At 41.9% G+C, this 26,442-nt stretch overlaps 1 protein-coding gene across 1 annotated transcript; it reads left to right on the top strand.

Moving 5' to 3' along the window:
• The first annotated feature begins 392 nt into the window (after positions 1–392).
• On the top strand, positions 393–21,757 carry LOC132959716 (fibronectin type III domain-containing protein 5-like). Its single transcript, XM_061032901.1, has 7 exons — positions 393–1,147; positions 10,494–10,609; positions 16,091–16,192; positions 18,992–19,094; positions 19,195–19,284; positions 19,650–19,813; positions 20,888–21,757. Exons 1-7 carry the CDS (start codon positions 1,021–1,023, stop codon positions 20,927–20,929), a joined length of 744 nt encoding a protein of 247 aa, XP_060888884.1. The 5' UTR covers positions 393–1,020; the 3' UTR covers positions 20,930–21,757.
• Positions 21,758–26,442: the final 4,685 nt, after the last annotated feature.

The raw sequence follows: 26,442 nt of genomic DNA, 5'->3' as shown, positions 1-26,442 counted from the left end.
AATATTCATCCAAAAACACCAGAAACTAGAAACTGAGAGTACATTTAACTTTTGATACTTTGGATAAATGTTGCCTAAAGTCTCTGACTGTTGGAGTATTTGTCATAGTGGTGTTTTCCTATTGTCAGAAGTACATCATACATGTATTTGAAGTACTTTTACTCTGAAGGATGTTGAGATGCAGCAGATGATGTTGTCATTGAGAACTTGTGTAAGTGCAGTAGGCCTCTGACTCTACTTGTAGTATCACTGTTTTATGTGTCAAATGATTATTTGAATGCAGTACTGCAGTCTGTGTAATGTGATTACATTATCAACAGTTATCTGACATGCGCACCCCTCCCTCGTCCTCTCTCTCCTCGTCCTCCTCTCAGTGTAGTGGCAGCATGTTAACGTCAGGCTCGCGTGTGTGTGCGCGCGTCCAGTCGGAGGAGTTACCATGAATCTCCCGCAGACAGACATTTTTTTGGATGCTGCTGTCTTCGTCTAATCTGTCAGATTAGAGCCGCTGCACCTCAAGAAGAAGACAGAGGGGCGCTCTTTTTCTTCCTCTCTGGTTTTTAATCATTTAAATCCTGGGAAAACGCCGATGTTTGTTATTTTGTTCTTCGTGTCTGTGCGCTGTCCGAGGTGCTGAAACCCTTCTGCGACCTTTCCGAGCTGCAAAAAAAAAAGGCGAATTAAATGCGCATCAAAGCGGTGATTTGACGCAAAATTGAGCCCCTTAGACGCGCGCGGAGCCGAGGACAACCTGTTAGCTTCTCCTGGACTACACCGCCTCAGCTGCACGCGCGTCACACCTGACTCCCAGGTGGAGAGAAGAAGAGGAGCAAGAAGAAGACGTTGAGAATATATGACTTCTTAGCCGCATACCTACTGACCTACTTTGTGCAAGTTGGGGGTCAAACCCGCGACGCAGACGAGGTGGAAATGGAGCTGATGTGGAGACGGTGGTGACCCTGCATGTGGGGGAACTTGCAGTGAAAACGCAGGAGAGTTTAAAAAGAAGAGAAAGGAGGGATGAAGAGGGTGAAGAGGCAGAGGAGTGGGGAGAAAGATAAGGTTATGACCGCGTCTCTTCACCTGGACGTCGGGTTGATGCTGCTGCTGCTGGCCTGCTGGCAGACTCCGGAGCTGGTCGGAGCAAGTGAGTAATCATTTTTCTCTCTCTGATTCTCTTTTTTTGTATGTATAATGTATAAATACGATTTATTTTGTATTTCAGTGAAGTTCAGAAAGACTTTACAGCTAAAAACAGTTGATAAATGTTGCTTAGAAAAGCCAGTTTAGTAGAGTAAGTGGTGTTAAAGAATCAAACATGCGCCCTCATTCAGAACTCCATTTAAAAAAAACACCACATATCATGCCTCATTTCTGTGAACCAGGCTGTGTCCATCTAGCATACGGGCTAGAATACGTAATGCATATGCTACATCTGGTTTTATTTGTCTCTCCAACCTCCTGTAATGATGTACATGGATTTCTATGCAACAGTATCTAAAATAATATGCTTAATTACCATGAAATGCTTGTAGAACCATTTTAATGGTAGGAGAGTCATTGCAGGTGATAATCCAGGTTTTCTGAGGCTTTTTTTTAAAGATGCTTGTCTTCTCTGAGAAACATTAATGTTTTTGACTGGATGATTGTTATTTTAACCAAGACTTGGGTGAAGAAAAAAATAAAACTTCATTCAGTTCAGAGAAGAAAAAAAAAGGGATGTTTGCCTCATTTTTATAGTTTGCAGTTCGAGAGTCTATTTCTTCTTTTAGTGTCCAATATTTGAGTACTTCTTTCTCAGTAAGAAGCCGTGGAAATGAACTAATGACGACTATAATGCTGACAAAATTTCGCTCGTCCTTCAGGCTACATTTGCAAATGTCTCCCATTTCCTCTTTTAATTGATCCATTTATCCCCCAACACTGCTGCACTAAAAACTCAGGCTGTGCAACTAAACATCGGCCAAATTAGGTTAACTTTATTTGAATTTCTAGTGAAGAACCAAACGTTTCAGAAGAGACCAAATGTGTCGGTTTAAAGTTTGGAGACTATTGATTTGAACTGGTGAAATACAAGCCCATTAAAGTGTCAAAGAGCTCCGATCAAATGTAAGAATCAGCTGTTTTAGAACAACAGTTTTGTTTAAGACCATGTTAGGGGGGAGAAAGGAGTAGAAGAGGAGGTCACGAGGCTGAAAACCCCTCTGAACAATAATAAATCCACACACTATGTTGTAATAAGACCCCATATCATCGAGAGCTTCATGTCCCTGACAGCAGCACAGCTTTCCATGAACACATTGCCTCGTCTGTTTGACTCGGGGTGAGTGCTGGGGGCCGCTGCAACGTGCTTACTCCTCATAATTCAACAAGACAAACAGCTGTTGTAAACCTGTCAAAAGCTTTATTTAATGTTTATCCCGGGATTGGAATTTCAGACCAATATCTTCACCTCTCTTTAATTAGCTGCAGCAGGCACTTAAATCATCCCTCCACTGCTGCTATCCCTACCTTTATACAACGTTAAAATCAAAGCTACGTCTCTACCAATGAAACCTAATCAGCGCTCTCCTCCTTGGCTGATCACCAACAGGCGGCGTAAATGCAGGTGGCTGCATTTACGAGCCTATCCCTTATCCCATGAGACTTTTTATATTTGGCCTTCACCTTCCCTAATCAGGAGCTCGAATCCCCCAAGCTGCATCCCACTGCGTCCTGCCTCCTGCCTCAGGGTGGAACAAGGATTTTCATTCATAGAAAAGCAGCCGGATCAGTATCAGAATCAAAGATAAATCTCTGGAAAGTGAAACCCCACAGGACAGAAAAACATATTTTTGCTCAGGGGACTTTTCTTTTTTCGGTCATATCAGCGAGCTAAGGTCTTACTTTTGGAAATAGATGTTTTTCCATCAAAACTTGGGGGCATATTTGACCTTGCCAAGAAAAAAATGATTGTTTTCCACTGAAATCACAGCTGGGCTGACCTGAAACTTTACTTGATGGCATTGCCCTCTACAGTGTCGGTTTTTTGGGGTGTGTGGGTATTGAAAACTGAATTTTACGGCTGCAGCAAAAGTCTTAGAGTTGAGTCCCTGAAATAACGTTTTTAACTGTTGAAAGGAGGATTTTCAAAATACTGTGATCTTCCATGGAGAAAATCAGAATGGGCTGACACTTCTTTTGTTGAATCTTCTGCAACACTGCAACAGCCCCTGTATTTCAATGATACTCTGCAGTTCAACAACATTTTGACATTTGTATTGTTGCTGGAATTTGAGGATACTTAGCTGTCCTTTTTGTCCAAAGTTGAGGCCCATGAACACTCCAGAAAAGTTTGCACATGTATCCCTTTGTCCAGCATCCCCACAATCCCCGCTAGTGTACCCTGTCCTCTTTTGTACCACGATTGTTGTGTGGTGCACGTCAGACTTTCACTCTTTCAGTACATGTACAAGACGAAAGAAACAGACAGGGTAACAGTAAACTTCTCATTTGCTACCTCCTGTTGATCAAATATCGGAAGTCTCGTACAAAGGAATGACTCACTAAGCAATTAACACAAGTTGATGAAGTCATTTGAATAAGGTCAAACGCTCTTGGAAACATTAAGTGGATGTAGCAATAAGAAGATTCATGATAAGTATCTGCTCATAAGATCAAGACTGAAACTACTTATTTAAGAGGGTGAAATTGACTCCAGTTTGTATTTTTTTGGTGTCAGAATGTTTTGATCCCAGGTGGAAAATTGGCAGGCAGTTTATTTCGTGACATAAGAATCTACAAGCATTTTTGCTTTGCTGAAAGGATTTCAGAGCAAAAATGCACCGACTGCAACCTCAGGAGGTTTTTATTGAGAGAGAGAGACGGGGTCAAAAAGCTTCTTTATTCATGCAGGGAGACTCTCCTCCTTCTGCTCGGCTCTGCTGCTCCTCACCGCTCTGCTCGCTCTGACTTTCACGCACTACCTGAGGATTTCAATGAACGAATGGCTCAGTTCTTGCGCTAACTAAATTGATTCTGTTCTCCAGTATCGAGGCACAGAAATAAAGACAAATTCAACCACAGATGCCATTTGCCATAGAAACACAAGTCAACAACAAATAGACTCAAAACAATCGGTTGCAAAAACAAATTCACCACAAAGTGGAAAAATGACCCCAAAGAAACAAAAAATAAAGATTCAAGGTGACCCCAGGAGATGTTGCAGAGATAGAAAATAACTTAAACACATAATACTGTAAGAAAAGAAACAAACAATGGACTCAAAATTACCACATAGATTAAAACTACTTCAGATACAGAGAGATACTTAAGACATAAAATGGCATCAAAGCAATCAAGAAGAGACAATAGAAAACAACAATGTACTCTAAATGACTTCAGAGGAACGCTAAATGAATCCCAAGACGGCTACAAGAGATTTTAAACGACTCAAAGGAGAAACTAAACAGCTGCAAAGACCAAGTCACAAAGTCATTTCAATGTGAAGCAAGGTGACTTTAAAATGAGAGCAAACAACTTGAAGGAGACTCTTTATTACCACAGAGATACAAAACAACAAGAGACTTGTAATAACCCTACAGTAACATAAAGACCAACAAAAACGAATAATAACAAAATGCAGGCTCAATGACAACAAACAGACACGCGATGACAAAAATAAACCTCCAGAAAGAGATTCAAAGTTTTCATGAAGACATAAAACAACCCCAAAAAATCCCTTCCACATGTCCCCAATGTCTCCAATTATCCTTCATCAAACTGTCTGAATCAGCATGCACAGGTTGTGACTGTATCTCTACCACACACACACACACACACACACACACACACACACACACACACACTCAGTCTCAGAGAGTGGTGTGGAGCCATTATCCAGATTATTCTGTCTGAGTGTATCAGCACACAGTGATTTATGATCCACTATCCTGCCCGGGTGGTACGTCCCACAATACTGTCCTCTGAGAGAAACTACTGTAAACACAACGTCATGGGGCCTGTTGTTTTTGTTGTTCAGTGGTTGTCGTTGTTGTTGTTGTTGATGTTTAGACCTTGATGTTTGTTGATGAGTCACTGTTGTGGTTTTGAGCGGCTGCAGGTTGGATTTGATAAGACGTGCACATCTCCTGGAGGCTTGTCTCCTCGTCTCTTTGTGCGATGACAAGAGGATTGTGTTTGAAACATCAAACCGGCGTTATGTCTGTTTTTCTGAACTTCCGCGAGCCAATTAAGAAGAGGAATGAGGGGAATCTTGAGTAAAGGCATCACAAGTAAACACTTACCAGCTGCTGTTTTCGTCTTGGATGAATTAACATATTTTACTTTAGTGATAAAACAAGGATTAGTGTCTCCAGGTTTTAGTCTCCTTGTCTTGGAGCCGTTTTTCTTCATTTGTGTACAAGAAAAAACATCATAATCCTGCGAACGCACACATTGGACAATTGGCCAGACCGTGAGACCACACACCTGCTGTTTGTAGTATTGATTTGACAGACACGAGACCTCACAGAAACTCTTGATCAAACAGGACTTCACAAGACAAACAATCAACGTCGTCAGCTGGCTGACCAAAATCGAGCCTAGTGCGTTGCCAGCTTCATGGAACTGTTTTATGCACGGCTTTAGTTTTTTTTAAAGAGGTTATTCTTTTCCGAAGCCGGTGTATGGATCGGTGAAATCAGACTTAGTCGCGTGTTGTCGGTGATTGATGACAGAATATCCAGGATGTCATCAGATACTTTTAAGAGGTTGGCCCTCAGAAATGTGGCTTCAAACAGGAGCAAAACACAACCTGAGACGTGGCTGAGTGCCTCCTGAAATGTTTAAAAAAATAATGAACGTGCATGAAAAATTAATCTGAACAAACCAGCTGAAAACACCAAGGACAGACAAGGGCAAGTGAGCAGAGGTGTGTGTGTTTGAGAGAGTGTGTGTGCTCTTTCAACCACCTGAACTGCTATATTTCATCATTTAATCAATATCTACATCCTCCTCCTCCTCCTCCTCCACCTCCTCTCTTTCGCCATCCCTTGTTTTCTACCACTTCTTCTAACATTGATCTTTTTTTTCCCCTCCTGCTCCGTCCATCTGTCTCACTTTGCCCTTCGTCTTATCTTTTCTTCTCCATCCGATCAGAAAGAGATTGAAAATGTTCTCTCCCGTCTCGTGATTTGAGCCCGAGATAATTGCTCAGCTTTTGACTCATTCATCCCTGTCCTGTCATATTCCCGTCCTCCTCTTCATCTTCATCTCTTCCCTGACTCTATCTCACCCCCTTCTCCTCTCTCAATGTGTGTATAATGTAATCACAGGAGTCTATTCAGCGTGTGTGTGTGTGTGTGTGTGTGTGTGTGTGCGTGTGTGTGTGTGTGTGTGTGTGTGTGTGTGTGTGTGTGCGTGTGTGTGTGTGTGTGTGTGTGTGTGCCCAGCGTGGCGGCTCTGGCAGATGAAAGCAGTTGGGATTTAGCAGCCGTGACATGACGAGATGTTTCTGTCATTGGCAGTGATGGAGGAACATGTTCGGAGTGTGTTTTTCTCCAAGCAGTGTGTGTGTGTGTGTGTGTGTGTGTGTGTGTGTGTGTGTGTGTGTGTAGGCGGAGGATAGGATTTTTCCTGCTCGTCTTTAATATATGTACATATGTTTGATTTTAAATTCTTAAATCCTCTTTGAAATTCTCCTAAAACGTCGTAATAAGTTGCAGAAAGTCCAAAAATGTGCCGATCTGAACGAGTAGATTATTTTTTCAGTGTTGGCAGCTTTTGCAGCAGTTATTTGAAGATAATTACCCATGCTCAAAACCAGCCACAGAAATATATTTTTGTGAAGGTGTTCAGTCCAGCAACAGTGCTACTATAGAAAACACTTTGTACGCTGGTTAAATATGGCTTGGGTGTTTGTTAGACAAGAAAAGTTTGAGAAGAGAAGTATTTGACCCAAAAAGTACAACAACTTGGTCTTAAACTTTTGCACACTATCGTATTGCCTTGATGTGTATCTTAGTGATAGTGATCAGTAATGTGATAACTTAACATGTGAATGCCCTCATAGTAACAAGGGTACACGGTCACTCTGTACAGATGTTCCCTGCAACTAGCTAGCAGCGCAGTGTTTGATACATAACATGCAGTTCGCCTGTTTGACAGCTTAGCCTCAGACTGATCTCCAAACTTCCAAATGTACATTTTGAACTGGCACTGTTGCATGTTCCCTACCTTTATTTCAGCCTGCAGCGCGTCCTTTTTTATGTTGCAACCCGATTGCTTTCCTGTTTATGGCTTCATCCCATCAGCCAGGCTCCAAAATAACTCCTGCTGATTCTAAGAAAGGCTTGTACTAATCACATATTTGATGTCCACATACTTTTGGCCATGGAGTGCAGAGTGTAATCACAAAGACTGATTCAGAAATGTAAAACATGCAGCTGTTGTTCAGCAACACTGTGTTCTGAGTCATTTCCTAAAACTCTGTGTCTTTCTGCAGCTGCTGTTTAGTGCAGACATTTAATAATTTATACAGCGAGGACTTTGTCACAGAACAGGCGCAGCAGCCAGTTCCTACACCCACAGTGTCAGGAAATAGACCAGCATGCACTGCAGCCACACACATGCTGCCTTTTCCCAGCTAAAAAAACTCCCACTTTCTTTGCTCTCGCTGCTTTCATTCAGTCCTCCCACACGCACGCCAAGTGCAACAGGTTCATACGCCTTCACCGCCCGAGGGGCATGCTGGGAAAACTAAGGTGACAAACTGAAGCGGACAGGGCAGATTGAAGACCTTGTGGACTTGGTCACAGATTACAATGTTGAAGAAATCAGCAGATTTTTTTTTCTTTAAAGACTCTGAAGCGGTTTTGGCAGCAGGCTGACGTCTCCTGCAGGGAGCCGAGGTTTGCATAATGAGCTGGGGTTAGCTTGTTAGCCTCGGATAGTGTTTGTCATTCACAGCCGTACTCCACAGAGCCCCACTGGATGCTTTCGGTCTGAAATCACACTGAATTTGACTTTTATTAAGTCTGTTTGGAGAGTTTGTGTCAGCTCTGCCGCCTCCAGCCGCCTGGAAATGAGCCGTGGTCTTTGTGTTTGCAGCACAGAGGAGGTGCTGCTGTCAGTTTTGATTTGGTCTGAAAAAGGCATCACTGGATTCAGGAATACTTCATGGACTATCAGTAAAACACCAGACCTAAAACAAACATAACGCAGCTGTGGCAGTTTTGATTCAGTAAAAAATACATCTTCAACTTAAAAAGGAAAAAATAGGACTGTGTAGAGAAGTTCAGAAAATGTGAAATTTAGAACCACGTTTCAGTTAGAAACCACTCACGGCCCATGTATGGAGGCTATCGTCCTTAAAGCAGGCGGCCCGGGTTCAAGTCCAACTCTCAGATCCTTTACCGCATGTCATTCCCCACTGTCTCCTCCAGATGTCACAGTCCTACTCTATCCCCTGTCCTGAACATATAGCACAAAGTCAAAGCTACAACGCATCAAGACTTTAAGGTACTTTAATCCAATGTTATAATTTATATAAGAATTTTACAAAAATGAGCAATACCGCCTGAGAAGGGGAATTACAGATTGGATTATTTTTGGGCGATTTATGCCGATATAGGATTGGACAGCTGAGGAGCGACAGGAAACGTCTGGAGTAGAGAGATGGGGATGACATGAAGCAGAAGGCTGTTTTTTTTATTTTTTTTATTTGTCAATTTTATTTCATTAAAAAAAAAACCAATAAAGTTAAGAAAAACAAACAAACATAAAATCTCAAATTTTTAATGGAAAGGAGCAGAAAGAAGATTAATCAAACCCACGGCCGCTGCTACGAGGACTATAGCCTCTGTTCATGTGGCACGCATCATAACCGCTAAGCTACCTGATGCTGCTGCTATGTGGAAAGAGTTGCTTTTGTTTTAGTCTCTTTAGGTTTCCTTTTTCATCTTTTTCTGCTTTTTTGTTTTTCACAAACTTTTGTCATTCTTATGTCTCTATTCTGTTATGTTCTTTGTTTTATATATAATCTTCCTTTCTTGTTTCTTTTGTTGTCTTTGTCTCGTTTTACCGTCTTCTCTCTGTGACAGTTTATTACTTTCCTCTCTTTATGGGTTTTATGTTTTTTCTCTGGTTGTATTTTTTATCTCCCTTCCTTGTATGTCTTATTTTGTTGTCTCCTTTTTTCTCCGTTCCTTCCTTTGTGCTGTCTTTCTTTCTTTCATCTCTTATTCTTGCTACATTTATTAATATTGTTTACATTTCTCTCTACTTTAACCTGTTTTATGACCTTTTATATTTAAATCTTTAATTTTTTGTTTTCTCTTTTTGAGAAGCAGTTCCTTCCTTATAGCCTTTTTTTCTGTATTTCTTCCTTCACTTCTGTGTTTTTATGACCAGTTCTCACTTCTCCCATTCCTTATTTCCTTTACCTCGTTACAGTGTTTTTTTTTCTTCATAGAAACACAAAACCCAAAGAAACATGTTTCTCTTTTCTTTACCTTCTTCTCCCTCCCTCCCTGGCTGCAGAGGTCTCATCATTTTACTGATGATTTACTACTTTAAAAATCTCACTCTCTCAGCAGATACTCCTCATCAGGTTTTAAATCTGCCTCCAGAGATTCATTAACACCAGCCTTAATCAATGTATGTGCGTGGGTTTCATCTTTGCACATGATAATACGTTTACATTTGAGCCATTTAGTCGACACTTTAATCCAGTGAATCACACCGACAGAGCGGATGTAAGGGTCGTCCTCATCAGTAAGTTAGTCAAGGACACGTGGACAGGCGGCTGACGGGAACAGAACAAAACACATGATGGAGTGTGATGGTGTGTGTCCATTTGTGCGTTCAGGACATCCAGGACGTCCAGGACAGGAGGAGATTTGTTTTTATTGGCTTCTTGAAGTGTTCAATTTGAGACTTTCTTTCAACTGTTTTCAATGAAAAGTAAATTTGACTTGTATTTGAACAGAAATAGGAATCTGGAGCGGGAACCATGAAAGAAACGATTTGTTTCCTCAGCTTGCCAAGGTTTAGTTGAGACGATTGATACCCCTCATGTGTGGCTGTAAACATATCGCTGGAGCTAGCTAGCTTAGCTTAGCATGAAGAACCCCACGTGGTGAAAGGTCTAACGGTTGGAGAAGGAGAGGCTCACTCAAAATAAACATGTATGAAACATGTTTGAGCCTCTGAGCGAAACATAAGAAACGACTGACCTGTCGGTGTGAACACTGAGCTGAGATCAACAGATCCAGAGGGAGTTTAACTTCAGTCTCATGTTACTCCATATATATATTTGTGCTATATAGATATTCAGCATGTTGCATATTTTGCCTTGAAATCCAAAATAATGGCCATATTTTTTTCCAGAATCAGGAGGGAAGTGGAAGATGATCTTACTGTGCTTTATCTTTCCTGCAGCAGGATGTGGATTTCCCTCAAACTGACATTGAAGTTTGTTTCCAACAACTTATACATAATGTGTTTTGTCACAGCGGTGCCAGCGGCCCCCGTCAACGTGTCGGTGACACAACTGAGGGCACACTCGGCCATGGTAACCTGGAACGTCCCTCAGGGAGACACCGTCATCGGATACTCCATCTCACAGCAGGTACGGATATATAGTCTTTGTTTCATCTCTCTGTGTGTGTGTGTGTGTGTGTGTGTGTGTGTGTGTGTGTGTGTGTGTGTGTGTGTTTGATACGCCAGCAGCTTTAGATTGATCTCTCTTAATTGGTTTAATCCTCAAAATGCTTAAATAATAATTTGTGAGGCTGCTCATTAAATGGAGTCAATCTGTCACACGTCAAGTTTCGCCTGATCTGAACTTCACTGTCTGCAGGCTCGTTTGGTTGACGGCCAATTAATTTTTCAGGGATACAAATTGAAGGGATATAAATTATGAAGCCCCTGCCCGGAATACTTGGATCACTGCCACGCTCTGGGCTAGAGAAAACAGCTCCTATCGAAGTTGAATTATGTATTATCTGTGATTGTTTTTGAACTCCCGGGGAGTGGACTCTTTTCCGTTGTTGTCCACAGGGGGTTTTCAGGACGGGAGTCATTCAGGAGGGCAGGAGTTTTGCCAAAACACTTTGAGTCACGAAAGGTTTCTCCTCTAAAAGTTTGGAAAGGTCAGGGGGGGTCCCATCATTAACATTAAACATTGAAAGGCCTGTTAAGGTCGAGACATGAGTACTCTTTGAGGTATTAAGAAACAAATGGCCCAATTAAAACCATTTCCAGCCAAAAATGGCTCCAAGGATCGTTGAGGTACCCAATTAGGGAGAAAAAGAAGACAATCACTGGTGGGAGATATGATAGAAAATGAGTGGAAACATGGACTAGAGCAGGTTTTGATCAAATCCACCTCTCTGGAGAGATCGTTGAGGTCAAAGGTAAAAACAGGCAAAACCAACAATGAATGTATGAGGAACAGGAAGATAAACAAGCAGCGTGCAGCTAAACAGGGACATTAATGAGCACAGAAGTAAGTAAGGTTTTTAAATAAACCCTTATAGTATAAAATTCACTGAAGTCTGTAATCCACAGCTATTTTCACTTCCCAAATGTGTCATTTTAAATGAACATACGCTGGATATTATTTAACAATGTTATCTTCACCGAACAATAAGGTTTCATACGTTTAAAGTCCGGACTGAGATTTGTGGACGTCAGCATCTCTCGCCCTGTCTGCGCCGTGTGTTGATAAATATGTGGCGCTTGAAGAAGCAGCTGATTTGTTAACGCTCCTCTTTCTCTCTCAGTCCGTCCTTCTGTCACTTTAGACTCGAGGCTTAAATATTCTCTTGACTTTATATTACGAGTAAATAATGCCATGTCTTAGACGTCCCTACAGAGTTAGTGTCACCTTCATTTTGAAGTTGCAAGAACGAACAAGTAGTCGTAGACAAGTGACAGGATCCTAGAGACGCCCTGCTGCCTGTACTGTACATCTGTGATCATTCACGTTTAGCCTCTTTGTTTGTCAAGAGGCAAGGGAACGATGCAAAGAGGCCGTTAAATTATTTCAAAGGTGCGGACATCTGTCGATCAAGGAAACCTCCAGACTACAGCTCGGGGAAAGAAGCTGCTCCTAAGTCTGTTAGTCCGGGTTTTACTGGTGCTCTTGAGCATACACAGCATCCAGGTCCGGTAGCACAGCTCCTATAATCCTCTGGGCTGACTATCAATCCAATATTTGTAACTAATTATGCCAACCACTTATCGTGACTTGAAGCTCATTATGTTGACGAATTATCCTCCACTTTAGTCAAACTATGCTACACGTTATCTCTTACTTTGAGCTCAGTATTTCAACCCTTCATCTCTATAATTCTGCTCTCTCATACTCTCAGTAGCAATAATAAAAATAGTACTGTGGCCTTAAGCTGACTGTCACCGTGGGTTTTAAGTCACTACAACACAATCTTTCTAAATATCCCTCCAGCAGAGTCCCCCCCCCCCCCGGGGTACAAGGAGCTGGGGTTCTCCATCTCCCATTTAATTCTGCTAATAAATCACCTCATTATGTTGCTCTCACGTCTCCTGTAACACGGCCTGCTCGCTCAGCTTGGTTCATCCTAATCAGTTTTTACCTCCCACCGTTTGGCACGAAGCAGAATCAGACATCAGACGAGCTCCGAGTGGGAGGCGTCTCCATTAGTGGAAATTATTTGGCTCGGCCTCGTCTCGCGGGAGAGACATCCTCGACGGTGGCGCTGCCAAACGACTCTGTTTTTTTTTGTGTTTTTTTTATCTTTTTAAAGTCGCCTCTCGTCTGACTAACAATCCATCAACCCCGTGGCATTTTCACAAAAACAGAGGAAGAGAGTGTTAAACATCTCCTGCTGTAACCTCGGAAATGTAGAAGAAAAACACTTGAATACTAATATGGGAGACGGTGCAGGTAGATGTAGCAGGAGGTTTGATCTGCTGGTGTTAGTCATCATCAAGACGCAAGATAACGTTGCAAACAGGCAGTTATATAAAAGGTGTAGAAAGCTGTCAATCAGAGCCGGCCCTAACCATTTTGGTGCCCTAGGCAAGATTTTAGCGGTAGACAGTTTGACCACTAATATATTATATTCATCCACCTATGGATGCTGGCGCCCCTAGCATTTTGCCTATACTGCCTATGCCACGGGCTGCTGTCAATCAAAGGTGCGTCCAGGATTTTTCTTAGAGGAAAATTCTGATTCATGGTGTAAAGACTCAAGCAGAAATGTCCGTCTTTAGGCTTGATATTGACGCACAAATCCTCCGCTGAAGGAGATTATGTCACGCAATATTATCTCTCAGTAACAAGCTGAGTCTCTGTTTTTTGTGAAGGAGAAGCAGGACGAGTGAATCGGCTCAGACAAAGACCTCCTTCACTCACAAGTTGTTCCAATGTTCCTACAAAGATCTCCTCCGCCTGCGGAGATTCACACATTACGCAACACAGCTTTCAAACACACACACACACACACACACACACACACACACACACACATACACAGAAGCAGTAATCCTGTTTCAGATGCACAAACTCACAAAAAACCTCAGTCTGATTCTTAAACCCCACACACAAGGTAAACTGATGAGTGATGTGTGCATGTGGGCGGATGTTGATCAAATAAATCCACGCTGCTCCTGCAGATAGTCTGTTTTTTTGAAACCCGCCGTTAGAAGAAAATATGTTTATATGCTGCTCTTCACTGCTGGAAAAACAGACTCCTTCCCTTTCCCGACCGAAAAATAGCTGTTAAACCAAGCGTTGTCTTCACCTGCAGGATCAAAAGGCCAGTGTACAAAGAAAACAGATTTTGCAGAGGTTAGGACCTTCTCAAAAACGTCTGTTGACCCAAGCAAGAGGCTAAATGTTTCCAAGTGAAAGGGAGATTCTGCTTGACCTTTTTGTTGTTTTGTGGCTGCGATTGAAGGAAAGATTGTTGTCGTTGGGCAGAAGAAAAGTTTGCACTCAACTTTAAAGAAGCATTTTGCAGGTCCTCGCTTTAAAAACAGCAGCAGGTGATGCGCGTGCTCTTGGGCCCCGAGTTTTGTCTCTCAGGTGGCCTCCTAGCTCCAGGTTAAATCTGCATTCATGTCCTCCTCGGATGGTTACAGTTTCCCAGTTTGGAAAGTCATTCGTCCGACTCCAATGCATTCATCTGCCTTCAATTCGGAAAATGTTGTAACAACATCAACAAACAATATTGATGCTACGAACGTATTGTGTGGATGGAATCTCAGTGTTCAGAGAGTTTAAAGTCTAAAGGTTGATGTGCAATACGTGAATTTAAAAAAAGTTTCTAACCACTAACAAAACATCTTTTGCCTTGCCATGATGATGATGATGATGACTAAATCGACAAGTCGGTCATCAAAGTTTTTCCGTGGTTTCCGAGTCGTTGTACAGGCTTGAGTAAACTAAAACTAAAAGTAAACTAAACGAAAGAGTTACTGAAGTAATGTTACACATATTAAGATTTTCAGGAATAGTTGGATGTCACATGTTCAGATATAAACCATTAAGGTCACATTTCTTCCCTTCTCCCCATCTTCACCCTGAGTAAGGTGTTTCTGTCTTCTGGCTGAACTTCTGTCAGGGCCGTTTGTGTTTCATGTGCTGGGTTTTAAATTTTTGGGTCCAGATCGGAGGAGTCTTGCATCATCACGGCTGCGTCAACGGTTTTGATCGAACACCCTGATCAACATCCCTTTCAACCTGCATACAGAAAAAAAAAAGTCTATTGTGTCTTTTTTGGAGCTGAGGGACAGTAGATCCTTCATCTCTGATCCTCGCTGCTCTCAGAGCTGCCAGAGAAGAGTGAGACTCCGCTTTGACTCTGCTGAGTCTCTGGTGATTCAGACATCTGGACCGCCTCGAGCGTCCTGCCAGCCCTTTTATTTATTGACTCCCTTCAGCTCTTAGTGCTTTACAGACACTTTTACGTGCTCTCAAACTTGTGTGTCACTCTCAACTAGACTTTCACGCCCACCACAGGTCTGAAGAGGCGAGTTTAGTCCATGGAAATGCTTTACTTTTCAGCTCTTCACTCTTAAAAATGTCCATGGAAATGTTTGAGTGGACTATTTTGCCCTCTAGTCTTGATTGATTTTGAGCTCCTGTTGGGTTCAGGCGCAGTTTAAAACAGTCATCCTGGACTCCACTTACACTCTTGGACTTTGTACCCTTCCTGACGTGTGTCTTAAGAGAGAAAAGATTTCAACATGAATCTGTCCTTGAGTTGTTTTGAATATATCTGTCAACAAATTAAGCCTTAAAGCGTCTTTAATACATATTTGCCCTCAGCTTTGTAGAGCTAAATCAACCTCTGTACTTTATGTTTTGGTGCTGTAATAACATCTTTTCTCCTCACAGCAGGCAGCTGTTAACAGCTTTAAAACAGCCTTCTTCATTAAAAGATGTGCTCTGAAACAGGTCAGGGGGGTCCTGAAAGCCAAACATTAGCATATCTGGTGGAGACCAAAAATAGAGCTTGAAAAGAGCTAATTCATTTTTTTAATGTCAGTTTAATCTTCTACTGTCACTCGATGTATTCTTGTATTTATGTATTTGAATGTTTTCTGTAACTGAGTCTATCAAACTATCAATATTTATTTGTATAACATCAGTTCATAATAAATGTGAGCAGGTCTTCACCGCTCTTTATTCAACTGTCTTTATGTATTTTTTATTTTATTTTATCTGGCCAAAAAACTAGTTTCCACTCAGAGACCAATGTTTTTATTCATCAGGCTGAAACAAACATGCTTTTAAATGAACCAACTTGTTAAAGGTGAACCTTTGTTCACAGTTTGTTTTGAGTGTCTCTACATGAGTTTGTTGTTGATGATTGAGCTGTTTCTTCGTCTCCTGCAGACCTGACTTCCTCCACAGGGACGTCGAGTGTCCGAAATTTCTCTGCGCTGCAGCAGGACTTTATCTGCATTGATGGCGTCTGTGCTGAAGCGATGAAATAATGATTTCAACACGCCATGGTTGTTTTGTGTTATTAATGTTCCACCTTAACGAGGACCATTTCACAGTAAACGATGTCTTCCACATCTGAAGAGTGTGTTTAATGTGTATCTGTTTGGTCTCCAGAGGCAGGACGGCCTGATGCAGCGCTCCATCCGAGAGGTGAACACGTCGAGCCGCTGGTGTGTGCTGTGGGACCTGGACGAGGACACACACTACAGCGTACAGGTGAGACACACACACACACACACACACACACAGTCATGTTATCATAAAGACAAAGATTTGGTTTGATTGACAGCAAGTATTTAATTTATTAATCCGGTGTTACCATACAGTAAGGTTAAAAGACTTAAATAGTGAAGTTTAAAAGCTGGTGGCAGAAACCATCCAGACGGCAGGGTTACACATGTTCCACTTTCTAACAAGGCAAATGTATATCTGTAGCACATTTCAGCAACAAGGCGAGTCATGGAGCTTCACACTTGCAGACAGTGTAGTTTGACATCTATCTTATTGATTTGATAGATTTGTTGCTGTTGTGTTTGTCTCTATCGTTCCCCTTCGTCCGGCATCTCCCTCTATCCCGCCTTCCAAGCCAAACAGTTTCAGCAGACGGCTGGTCATCATGAGTCTGCTCGAGGTTTCTGCCTCTTAAAGGAAGTTTTTCCTCTCCACTGTGACTTTGCTGAATGTGACTTCGCGCTCCTGATGGATTCATGTTGGGTCTTTGTAGATAGTAGAACAAAGAGTCATGTCTTTTGACTGAGTGATAGAAGACGGCAAAAGCATCATGACAAAGAGAAAAAGAAATGTTAATAAGGACATTTAAAAGTTTCTTTTTCACAGAAAATACTTCTACCTGAAAGTTTTCCTCTTAATGATGATGTCAGTTTCAGAGTCCAATATCATTCAGGCTCTTATTAAAGACCAAACAAATGTCACGCACAGATTTCTTCACCAGCTGGCGTCCCACATGCTGTTTTTAATAACTGCTCATACTCGTAATGAAACACAAAGCAGAGTAATTAATGACATGCAAACAGAGCCGTTAGTCCCTCCTTAAACAGCTTTATTAGCTTTCTGTGTTTGCATAAAATAACTTGTACGATCTCTGGAGTTAAAGGTGGTTTTCAGCCCAGACTCTGTGCAGGAGGAGGATCTAATGTGACTCCATTATCGTGACTCTATTAAACATTTTATAATCCATTACAGCTTAATAGACTGACACCCAGCGTCCTTCTGCTCAAGGACTCGGTTAAATACGCTCGTCAGCACGAGGATGTCCTGCAGGACGGTCATTGAACAAAATGCCACTGAAGCCTCGCCAACACCGGGAGCACGGAGAATGTGGACTTTTCACCTCCGACCGTGTAGAGGAGAGGGCGACAAATATTGGGACATGACGGAGAGATGTATCCAGACGGAGCAAACAGATACGAGCTTTGCAGAGATGAAACGTCCTTTAAGATATTTCAAAATTAACTCACAATTTTTTATTTTTTTTTACTGTATTATTCCCAGAATGGGACTACATGCAGCAAAGGGCAAAGGAAGGATTTGAACCCACGGCTGCCGTGTGAAAACTTGACCTCACGCTGACCTTATTGTACAGAAGAATGTTTCGTCTTTTTCTGTTCTTTCTCTTGCCTTGCTAGATGTGAATGAATAGAAGAACGAACAAACTTTATTTCAAACCAAAATTTAAGATAAGATCATAAAAAAACAAACAAAAGGAGTACCGTAGGTAGACGTAAAAAAGTATACGTCCCTTTCCCTGTCTCACTTTTCTTCTATAATAGTTTATATATTATCCCAACAAATGCTCACATTAATAGATACTTTATTGATTCTGAGGGAAATTCAAACTGCACAACCAGTTGCCCTTCAGGGACAAATAAAGTTGAGTTCAAAAACAGACATGTTCTTGTTTTCTTTTTAGATTTTTGGGGGGCTTTTTACCCCTTTGTTTGAGAGGAAGGACAGATAGCGAAGGGGGGGGCATCAGGAGGAGACACAGGTCGGACTCAAACCCAGACTACAGCTTCGAGGACTACAGCCAATGTACATGGCGTGCCCGAGCTAACTGCTAGGCCACAGGCGCCCCAAGAAACAACTCTACGGAGTTTGGTTGAGTTTTATTGTTTAATTGGTGGTTTTCACTTTTCAGATCAAATTTCAAACTTTGAAGTTGTAGAAACTGGAGACGACCTCTGAACTCTTTCACGTTGATTGAAATCCTTCTTTATTGTGTGGTTTTCTTGACTGAGCTCCTGGATCGCATCGCGTCAACCTCTGTAGAAAGCTCGCACTCGTTCAGGGCCAGGCGTTTGGTGGAGAATACAGAGTTTAAAAACAGACATTTTCCCTGTGGGGTTTGGTTTGAGAGAGAGAGGGGAGCAGATAGGGGAGAGCTTGAGCTGAAAGTTTGCAGAGATCAAACGTGAAACTTTTGAATGAAAGAAGTCCTTTGGATACTTTTCGATTAATTCAAGGGCTGTCATATTGCTCGAATGACTTCCTCTACATTCAGAGCGTAGGCGTGTGCAAGTGGCTGAAACCTCTTGTGGATCTAATAGCGCCTAGCGAGCGATTTCTCTCTCCGTGTGATTGTTAAACTTAATATGTTCTGTTATCAGACTCCACTGCCCCTGCTGGAAATATCTCAGCGTTCTGTTTAAACACGATAAACATCAAGCTTATTTATTTCCTGCAGTCATTTTTAAATTGATTTTTTCCGCTTTCGGTTGTTGAGAATGTCCCAAAGAAGGTCGCAGCGTGAGTTTTCAGCTCACATCTGGATTCCCTCATATTCAGCATTCAGTCTGCTTGTAACGTTTGTCCTCTGACAATCATTCAGGATGCGGGCCAGAACCCAAAGCACCATGTGCTTTGCTAAACGTCCCCCTGCGAGCCACTTCCCTGTCATTGTGTCGTAACGGGGGTTATACACGTCGTTCAGGGGTCAAATTTGTGTCTAAACGTGGATCAACCTCAGCATCAGGATCCTTTTCTTTTCATCTGTAGGTGCAGTCTGTGGGGCCAAGCGGCGACAGCCAGCCGAGCCGTGCCGTCCACTTCAGGACTCTGGAGAAGACGGACCATTACCCAGCTGGAGTCCTGGACCAGCGTAAATAAAAAACACACACACAGACGCACGGTTAAAGTTTGGCCTTGTAATGTAATGAAAGTTATCCATGTGTTGCTTGATGTTTCGTTTCTGTCCTCAGATGAACCAGCGATGGAGGGTCTGGGAATGACTCCTCACCTGCAGACAGGAGAGCTGCTCATCATCACCACCGTGCTGCTGCTGTGGGCAGGTCAGAGACAACAGCTGAGACATTCTCATCTCTGTCACCGCTGTACTTCACTTTAATATTTATGTTGTTTATGGATGAGTTTAGGATGTTTGATATTTAGAATATCTACAGCGATGCATCATGGTCTAAATGGTCTTCACTTGTTTTGTCTCAACATCACGACTGAAAAGTTCAACTGTCAGATAAATAAAGTGGAGTTAAAATACAATAGAGAGATGAGATGTCGAAGTATCAGATTTCATATTATGGAATTGCTCGAGTGAATAACATCTCTCTCTAAGTTATAATTCAATACTCGAAATGTAGAAATATGCTAACATAGACTCTCTCTCTCTCTCTCTCTCTCTCTCCTCTCTCTTCCTCAGCGGTGATCGCCCTCTTCTGCCGGCAGTACGACATCATCAAAGACAACGACTCCAGCAGCACCAAAGACAAAGCCAAGAGGCCGCTGGTGCGCTCCACCTCCTACTACAACACGTCAGCCGGCAGCTCGCCGATCTACCACAACGGAGCCGTGCGCAGCAGCAGGGTGACTGACCTCCTCTAAAACGCTCTTTGTTGCAGCATGACTCTTAATCTTGTCTGGCAGGAAAATGTAGTTTTCCTCTGTAGAGGCTTTGTAGTTTCATCAGAGATCTCCTAGCAACCGGAGCTGCTGCCATCACGGCTAAATATAAAACTACCAGAGAGAGAGAGAGATGGAGACACAGAGAGCTGCAGACGCTGAGCTGCTGCGATGGATCTGTGAGCAGGAGGCCGATTTGTTTCAAGAGATTTGACTCTAAATTTGGAGTTCTCCGTGAGTCATTATGATAAATGCAAATACTCCTCTGCAAGCAGCGCCTTCAGAATGAGTACTCAGTGCTCTTCAGAAGGTTGCGGTATAATTTCATAAAACTCAGTTAATTCTGAATGATGTTCTCACATGAAAACTGCAAACACTTAAAAACGGAGGCGAGAATCATTATTATTGCAAACACACCCTGACACGTTCAGTATGTCTGTAAACTTTGGCATCAGTGCCTGACTTTAAAAATGAGGTTTGATCAAGTTTGGCTGCACTGCAGGAGTTTAAAAAGATTAAAAACTGGAGTTTGGAGTTGATCCAAGTCGCCTGTGGACAATGATGGATTAAAAAATAATGGGTAGAAAACAGCGCTGGTACTTAAAGTGTGTGGTGAGGATGCATGTTGATTTAAAAATAGATTCAGAGGCAAAATCCATTAACGGAGTTGCCTGAGGGCAGAGAAAGTTCAAATCTAGAGAAACTTCTGCAGAACCTGATTGATTCAACATCCTGTTGCCTCCACAGCGAGAAATGTCCCTGATGTAAGATCATGTTTCTTATTTCTGAGACGTTTCTGTCAGAAAGCTTCTCAGACCTGAGCGTCATTTAGAGAGCGATCCAGACGAGCCCACAGGGAGTGATTAGAAATGTGCGTATGTCAGCTCATTGATTGGTTCATGAATCTTTGAGTGACGTCCATGCATTGAACTCCTACAGACTCGTGTCTGTGCATGTGAGTGCAGCCCACACACCGTCTCGGTATGCGACCCTGTGAGTGTGTATGACTCATGTGTGTCTCTGCTTTCTGTTTCTCAGCTGCACAGAGCCTCATCCTCCATCAGCATCATCCGAGTGTGACTGCAGAAAGACTGAACAGGACATGACGGGCCGAGCTGTTACCTGAGGAACTCTTCAGCACGATCCTGTGACAGACGCAGAGTTGATAGACGTGTTAGTCTAATTTGTTAGAACGACGCGAGAACTAATTCAAGACATGACTGACTACTGCCCTCTAGTGGCTGAAGACTGTTTCTGCAGCATCAAATCAAAACAGTGGACCTCTTTTGAAGCTCTGGAAAGCTTTTAATGAGCTCAACATTTTTGCAACTGCAGCCAAACTCATTTCCCCTCGTACAAAAAAAAAACCCACCCAAATTTCAGCTCCTGTCTTTTCTTCTTCTTTAGTCAAAGACTCGCTGTACATTTTTCCCAGCATGTCGGCCAAATCCTGTCCTCTAATCCATTTTTGTTCCCTACTTTGTTTGATTTTTACGTTTAAGTTAATGTTAATCTGTACCCTTCATCCCTGATCAGTAATATGTACAGAACTAACATGAACACAGGTGTATCATATGTAACTATAGAGAATATGTACAAAGAGAATATTGAAATTTAAGCGTGATTCAAACTAATACTTGAACATTTGGTTAACTCTTAAATAATAAGTTACATTAAATGATGCATATGTTAGTTGTTCATGTAAACAGATATGTTTGGTCCTTTTACTCTTTTATTAGATAATCATAACTTCCTCAAATAACTGGTTAAAGTCTTGGAGTGGACTTTTTTTTTTACTCGATTGTTAGTTTCCTCTCAGTGTTGATGGTAAATGTAGTTAATTGAAGCAATAAAAAGCCGCTGGCTGCAGAGCTGCTCCAGCGGTGCCTTCATGGACGGTACGGCGCCGCTCTGCTGCATTTCTTTAAGTCTTTAACTCCGCCTCCTTTAAGTCTGTCTTGAATAGCCTGTGCACTGAAACTCTGCAGTCATCTGGCCTTTTCTCAAACCGCTCTGTACGCCCTCTCCCTGCACACTTCAACGTTGAGTGTCGTCCAAAACCTCCGAGCATGGAGTGAGAGAGGCTTGTTAAACCCTCCAACACAGCGAGTCTGACTCACTGAACAAACGAGAAAACACCTTTTATTAATCGTCATGGAGACGCTGTGAACATCAACGTTCTGTTTTATCAACCAATGACATATAAAGATAGTATCATAGATGTTAAAAAGTTAACGTCATAACCAGGATCTGAGTCATGATTTTCAGGGACTTACAAAAAAACGAATCGTCTGTGGACGTGATGTCAGACGGCGTGGGTGTCGGGGGAACGGTTTGAGAAAGGCCCAGAGTTCAGAGTTTCATTTCTGCTTGTTTGTTGTCATTTTGACGCTCGTTTTGTGAAACGAATGAAGACGAGATACGAGACGCTCTGAAGATGTTCGCATGTAAATATGTTCACAGGATGTTTGTGCAAGAAGAACATGTTACACTTACACTGAAGGTTAGTTCGGATTATTTGGGTTAAAATCTGCAATAAGTGTTTCTTAAAGGCTGAGAAATGTTGAGCAATTAATGATCAAATATTCAGCCCTTAGATTAGAGATACATCGATATTTAGAGCTACACATTTCTCAGAGGAAAGTAATGTTACAATGATTTAATGACACTTTAATTCAGTAGGTTACACTTTATTCAAAAGTATATGAAGTAGTTAAAGTTAGCTCTTCTTTAACAAATGCAACACTCACGTTTAAGAGTTTAAATACAGGACTTCTTCTAGTGGAGGATCTTCACAGGATGGTAATTTATTTAGGTTTGGGGTGAGGAGTCTGAAAACTTCAACACTGACTCAAAGTAACATCCAGAATCCATGAAGCCGTCCTCACTGGTCTGCTGTAGGGTGCTACAGTTACATCACATTAATACAGGTGGAAACGCAGTTTAACTTAACGTAACATCCAGGTACAATACTTTCCATTCAACTTCTAGTCGTATTAGGGAACTTAATGCAAAACAGAGGAGCCATCCTTTTCACAAAGTCTTTTATTTGACTTTTAAAGATGGTGCATATAAGGACGTTAAGGCTAAAGATACAAAGTCTGAACTCTAAAGTGGTTTAATAATGTTGAATTATTCTTTTGTCGTTTGAGAAGAGACGGATTCACAAGTAGAAATCTTCCTCCTCCTTCCAGCACACAGCTCATACACACGATGACTCCCTGCATCAGTCAGTCGATACTCAGCCCCCTCACAGCCGTCCTGCAGGTCATCGGTCAGCCGAGGTCGACTCTGACACACCTCGCCCCATTTTTTCTGTAACTCAGCGGAATGAATGAGAGATGTTTGACTCGAGGGGAAGCAGTTTACTCCCTTACAAGATCATCACTGGCAGCTCCTTCATGAATGTACGACACAGAAGAGGGAAGGTTAAAAAAAAAAAAAGGACTCATTCCTCTGACTAAAGATAAATATATATGTGGATGAGGAAAAGCTCAAAGATGTGTTTTATACAACTCATAAATCATTTACTGGTTTGGAAAAGCCAATCAGAGTGTCTGAAAAGCTTAATTAAAAGTTACATTGAGGGTCTCTTTTCAAAGGCTGATTTGTTTTCTTGCAAACATTTCTTTTCAAAAGTGTCCTGGTTATGATTTAATAATTAAGCCTATTGTCAATCAAACTGCAGGTCTGTGAAGACATATTGAATTATGTTTTTAGAGGTAATGAAGTTAGTACTGGGTTCAGTTATCTGTATTTGTTCAGTGTGTTGCTCCATGTTGCATCGTTTATTTCATGCTGCTATCAAACTACATAAAGATGTTTGTGGATGTGACTGGATTTCTGACGCTGTTTTCAGTTTATTGATATTTTTAAAATAGACTTCGGGCCATGAATAAGGAGGGAGGCCGTATGAGGCCCACCCCTCTATGAACGTTATTGTTTTGTTGATGCGGTGTTTCTGTTAAGGTCATGAATCTCTTCATATTCTCCTTACTAACTTTAAATGGGTATTGGGGGCAGTTGCCTAGTTTGTCCACCAGATGGCGCCAGAACGCCACAAAATGTCCTGCAAGCTGAAATGAAGTATGATGGATCAGAATGAACATCTATAATAGATCGTTATTATCATTATTGGATTAAAGAAAGTGATAAATATGCCAACAACAGATCATTTCAATAAATTAAAATAATAAATAATGCTGCAAGAATGTCCTGCAGATGGAGGTGTTCTCTGCAGGTGGAAGTGGTCCCTTCATGTGGAGGTGTATCCTGCAGGTGGAGGTGTTCTCTGCAGATGGAAGTGGTCCCTTCATTTGGAGGTGTATCCTGCAGGTGGAGGTGTTCTCTGCAGATGGAAGTGTTCTCTGCAGGTGGAAGTGGTCCCTTCATGTGGAGGTGTGACCTGCAGTTGGAGGTGTTCCCTGCAGATGGAGGTGTTCTCTGCAGATGGAGGTGGTCCCTTCATGTGGAGGTGTATCCTGCAGGTGGAGGTGTTCTCTGCAGATGGAGGTGTTCTCTGCAGGTGGAAGTGGTCCCTTCATGTGGAGGTGTATCCTGCAGGTGGAGGTGTTCTCTGCAGATGGAGGTATTCTCTGCAGGTGGAAGTGGTCCCTTCATGTGGAGGTGTATCCTGCAGGTGGAGGTGTTCTCTGTAGATGGAAGTGTTCTCTGCAGATGGAAGTGGTCCCTTCATTTGGAGGTGTATCCTGCAGGTGGAGGTGTTCTCTGCAGATGGAGGTGGTCAGCAGGAAAACAGACAAGCAACCACAAGCATCTGCTCCGTCGCCCTGTTGGATAAAGATGCACATATTTCAAATGAATGCATACATTTCGGGTTTATTTAATTAGAAGCAAATGTCAGCGTTCACCCCACAGTGAGCACGAGCTGCAGCTTCAGGGCCTCCGGGGTCAAAGGTCACAGGAAGGAATCTGAGATCAGACGCTGCAGGCCCTCTTTGACCTTCAGATATTAGAATAAAAACCCCTCTGCTGTGATTTGTCTTTTTCTTCCCTTTCTTTCAAGCTGGAAGACAAAAGACAGGAAAGGATGGAGGAGGAGGATTCTGTGAGAGGTGCTGCAAAGGGCAGGTCACTGAAATATCACAGCTCGCCCCGGGCTCGTCTCTCTGATGCTCAGAGGAAGTTTGTGACAAAAAAAACTGGAAACGAGCTCGATTGATTCATTTCCCCACTGTGGTTAAAACCTCTTCAATCATGTTTTTATTCTCTGATCCTCTTCGACAGGAGTCACAGTTTTGTACGCGAGTCCTGCAGGTGTTGGAGGAGGATCTCCTCACGACTTAATGAGGTTTTAATCTGACGTGTATTACGACCTCCTCCACACTGACATTTAAAGAAGTCATTAAGTGGTGACGGGTGGGAGCAGAGGAGCAGCCTGGGAAATGATGTCTTTCCTTTTTTTTTAAACGTCTGAATATTTCATACATTTAAACACTTTCACTCACAGAATTGTACAGAAATGTGACTGCAGATTTTTTTTTTGCAACCAAACACAAGAAACCTGAAGAGAATACAGTCATAATTAGATTTCAAGTCATTCAAACTTTAATTAAAGCCTCAAAAATCTGTACGGGTTCCCTCATTTACAATCATGTTGAGAAAAAAATGATGAGTCTCAGTAAAAAAAAAAAAAATTTGCACACTGTGATAGAGTGGTTTTAGATCCCTCTCTGAATTTGTCCAAGAGAAACAAGAGTGTCGATATTTACACCTTGTTGAACCTGCGGGATTGAACCAATAGACAGTCAGTAAAATATGAGAGACAGAAAGTTAGAATTAGGAGATAAAATGATATAAGTCAAATATACGAGCTCATAACTATCAGAGTGCCGCAACAAAAACATGATGCTTGACCCTGTTTCTCCACAATGTCTGCATTTTTAGAGACACAAACTATTTTAGCAGTCATGCATCATAGATAAGATAAGATACTGTATTGATCCCCCAAATGAGGGGAAATGAGGTTGTTACAGAAGAGGGCAAAGGTCATCAGCAATAGATAGCATAACAATATTTAGCCAGTAAATAATTTAGTTAAATAGAAGAATAAAAATAATAAAAAATAGGTATATACACTATGTAGGCCTACACCTTCACTTGAGGTGCGATAAGGCCATTTTATTACACTCAAGGTAAAACATTGTGCTTGTGAAAAATAGTGTCTAAAAATACACTAATCAGAAATATTTTTATCAATAAAAGATGTATATGTATTTAGCCCACAGTTTTTATAATATACTGTTATTTTTTATATTTTTTTCCGTTTGTTTGTCGATAGAAGCTTCCTGCAACACGCCTTGTTGAAGACGCCCAGAGCGCCACTTCCGCTTCCGCTAATCACGTACAGGTGCAGAGGTGTTCTCAGGTGTGTTGATTAGTGTTTATACCATAGACCCATTTCACTGCTTAACACAGATGCTAAGATTGTCGCTAAAGTAATGGCTAGCAGACTGGAATCGGTGCTTCCAACTGCGATCAATCCAGATCAGAATGGTTTAGTGAAAAACCGTGAGGCCTTCCATAATGTCAGAAGGGTGTTGAATTTGATACATGTGAGGGAGGGAACCCCT

The sequence above is a fragment of the Labrus mixtus genome, chromosome 24, assembly GCF_963584025.1.
Source record: "Labrus mixtus chromosome 24, fLabMix1.1, whole genome shotgun sequence".
Taxonomy (NCBI): domain Eukaryota; kingdom Metazoa; phylum Chordata; class Actinopteri; order Labriformes; family Labridae; genus Labrus; species Labrus mixtus.
The sequence above is the reverse complement of the archived record's forward strand: the minus strand, read 5'-3'. Positions and strand labels throughout refer to the sequence as shown.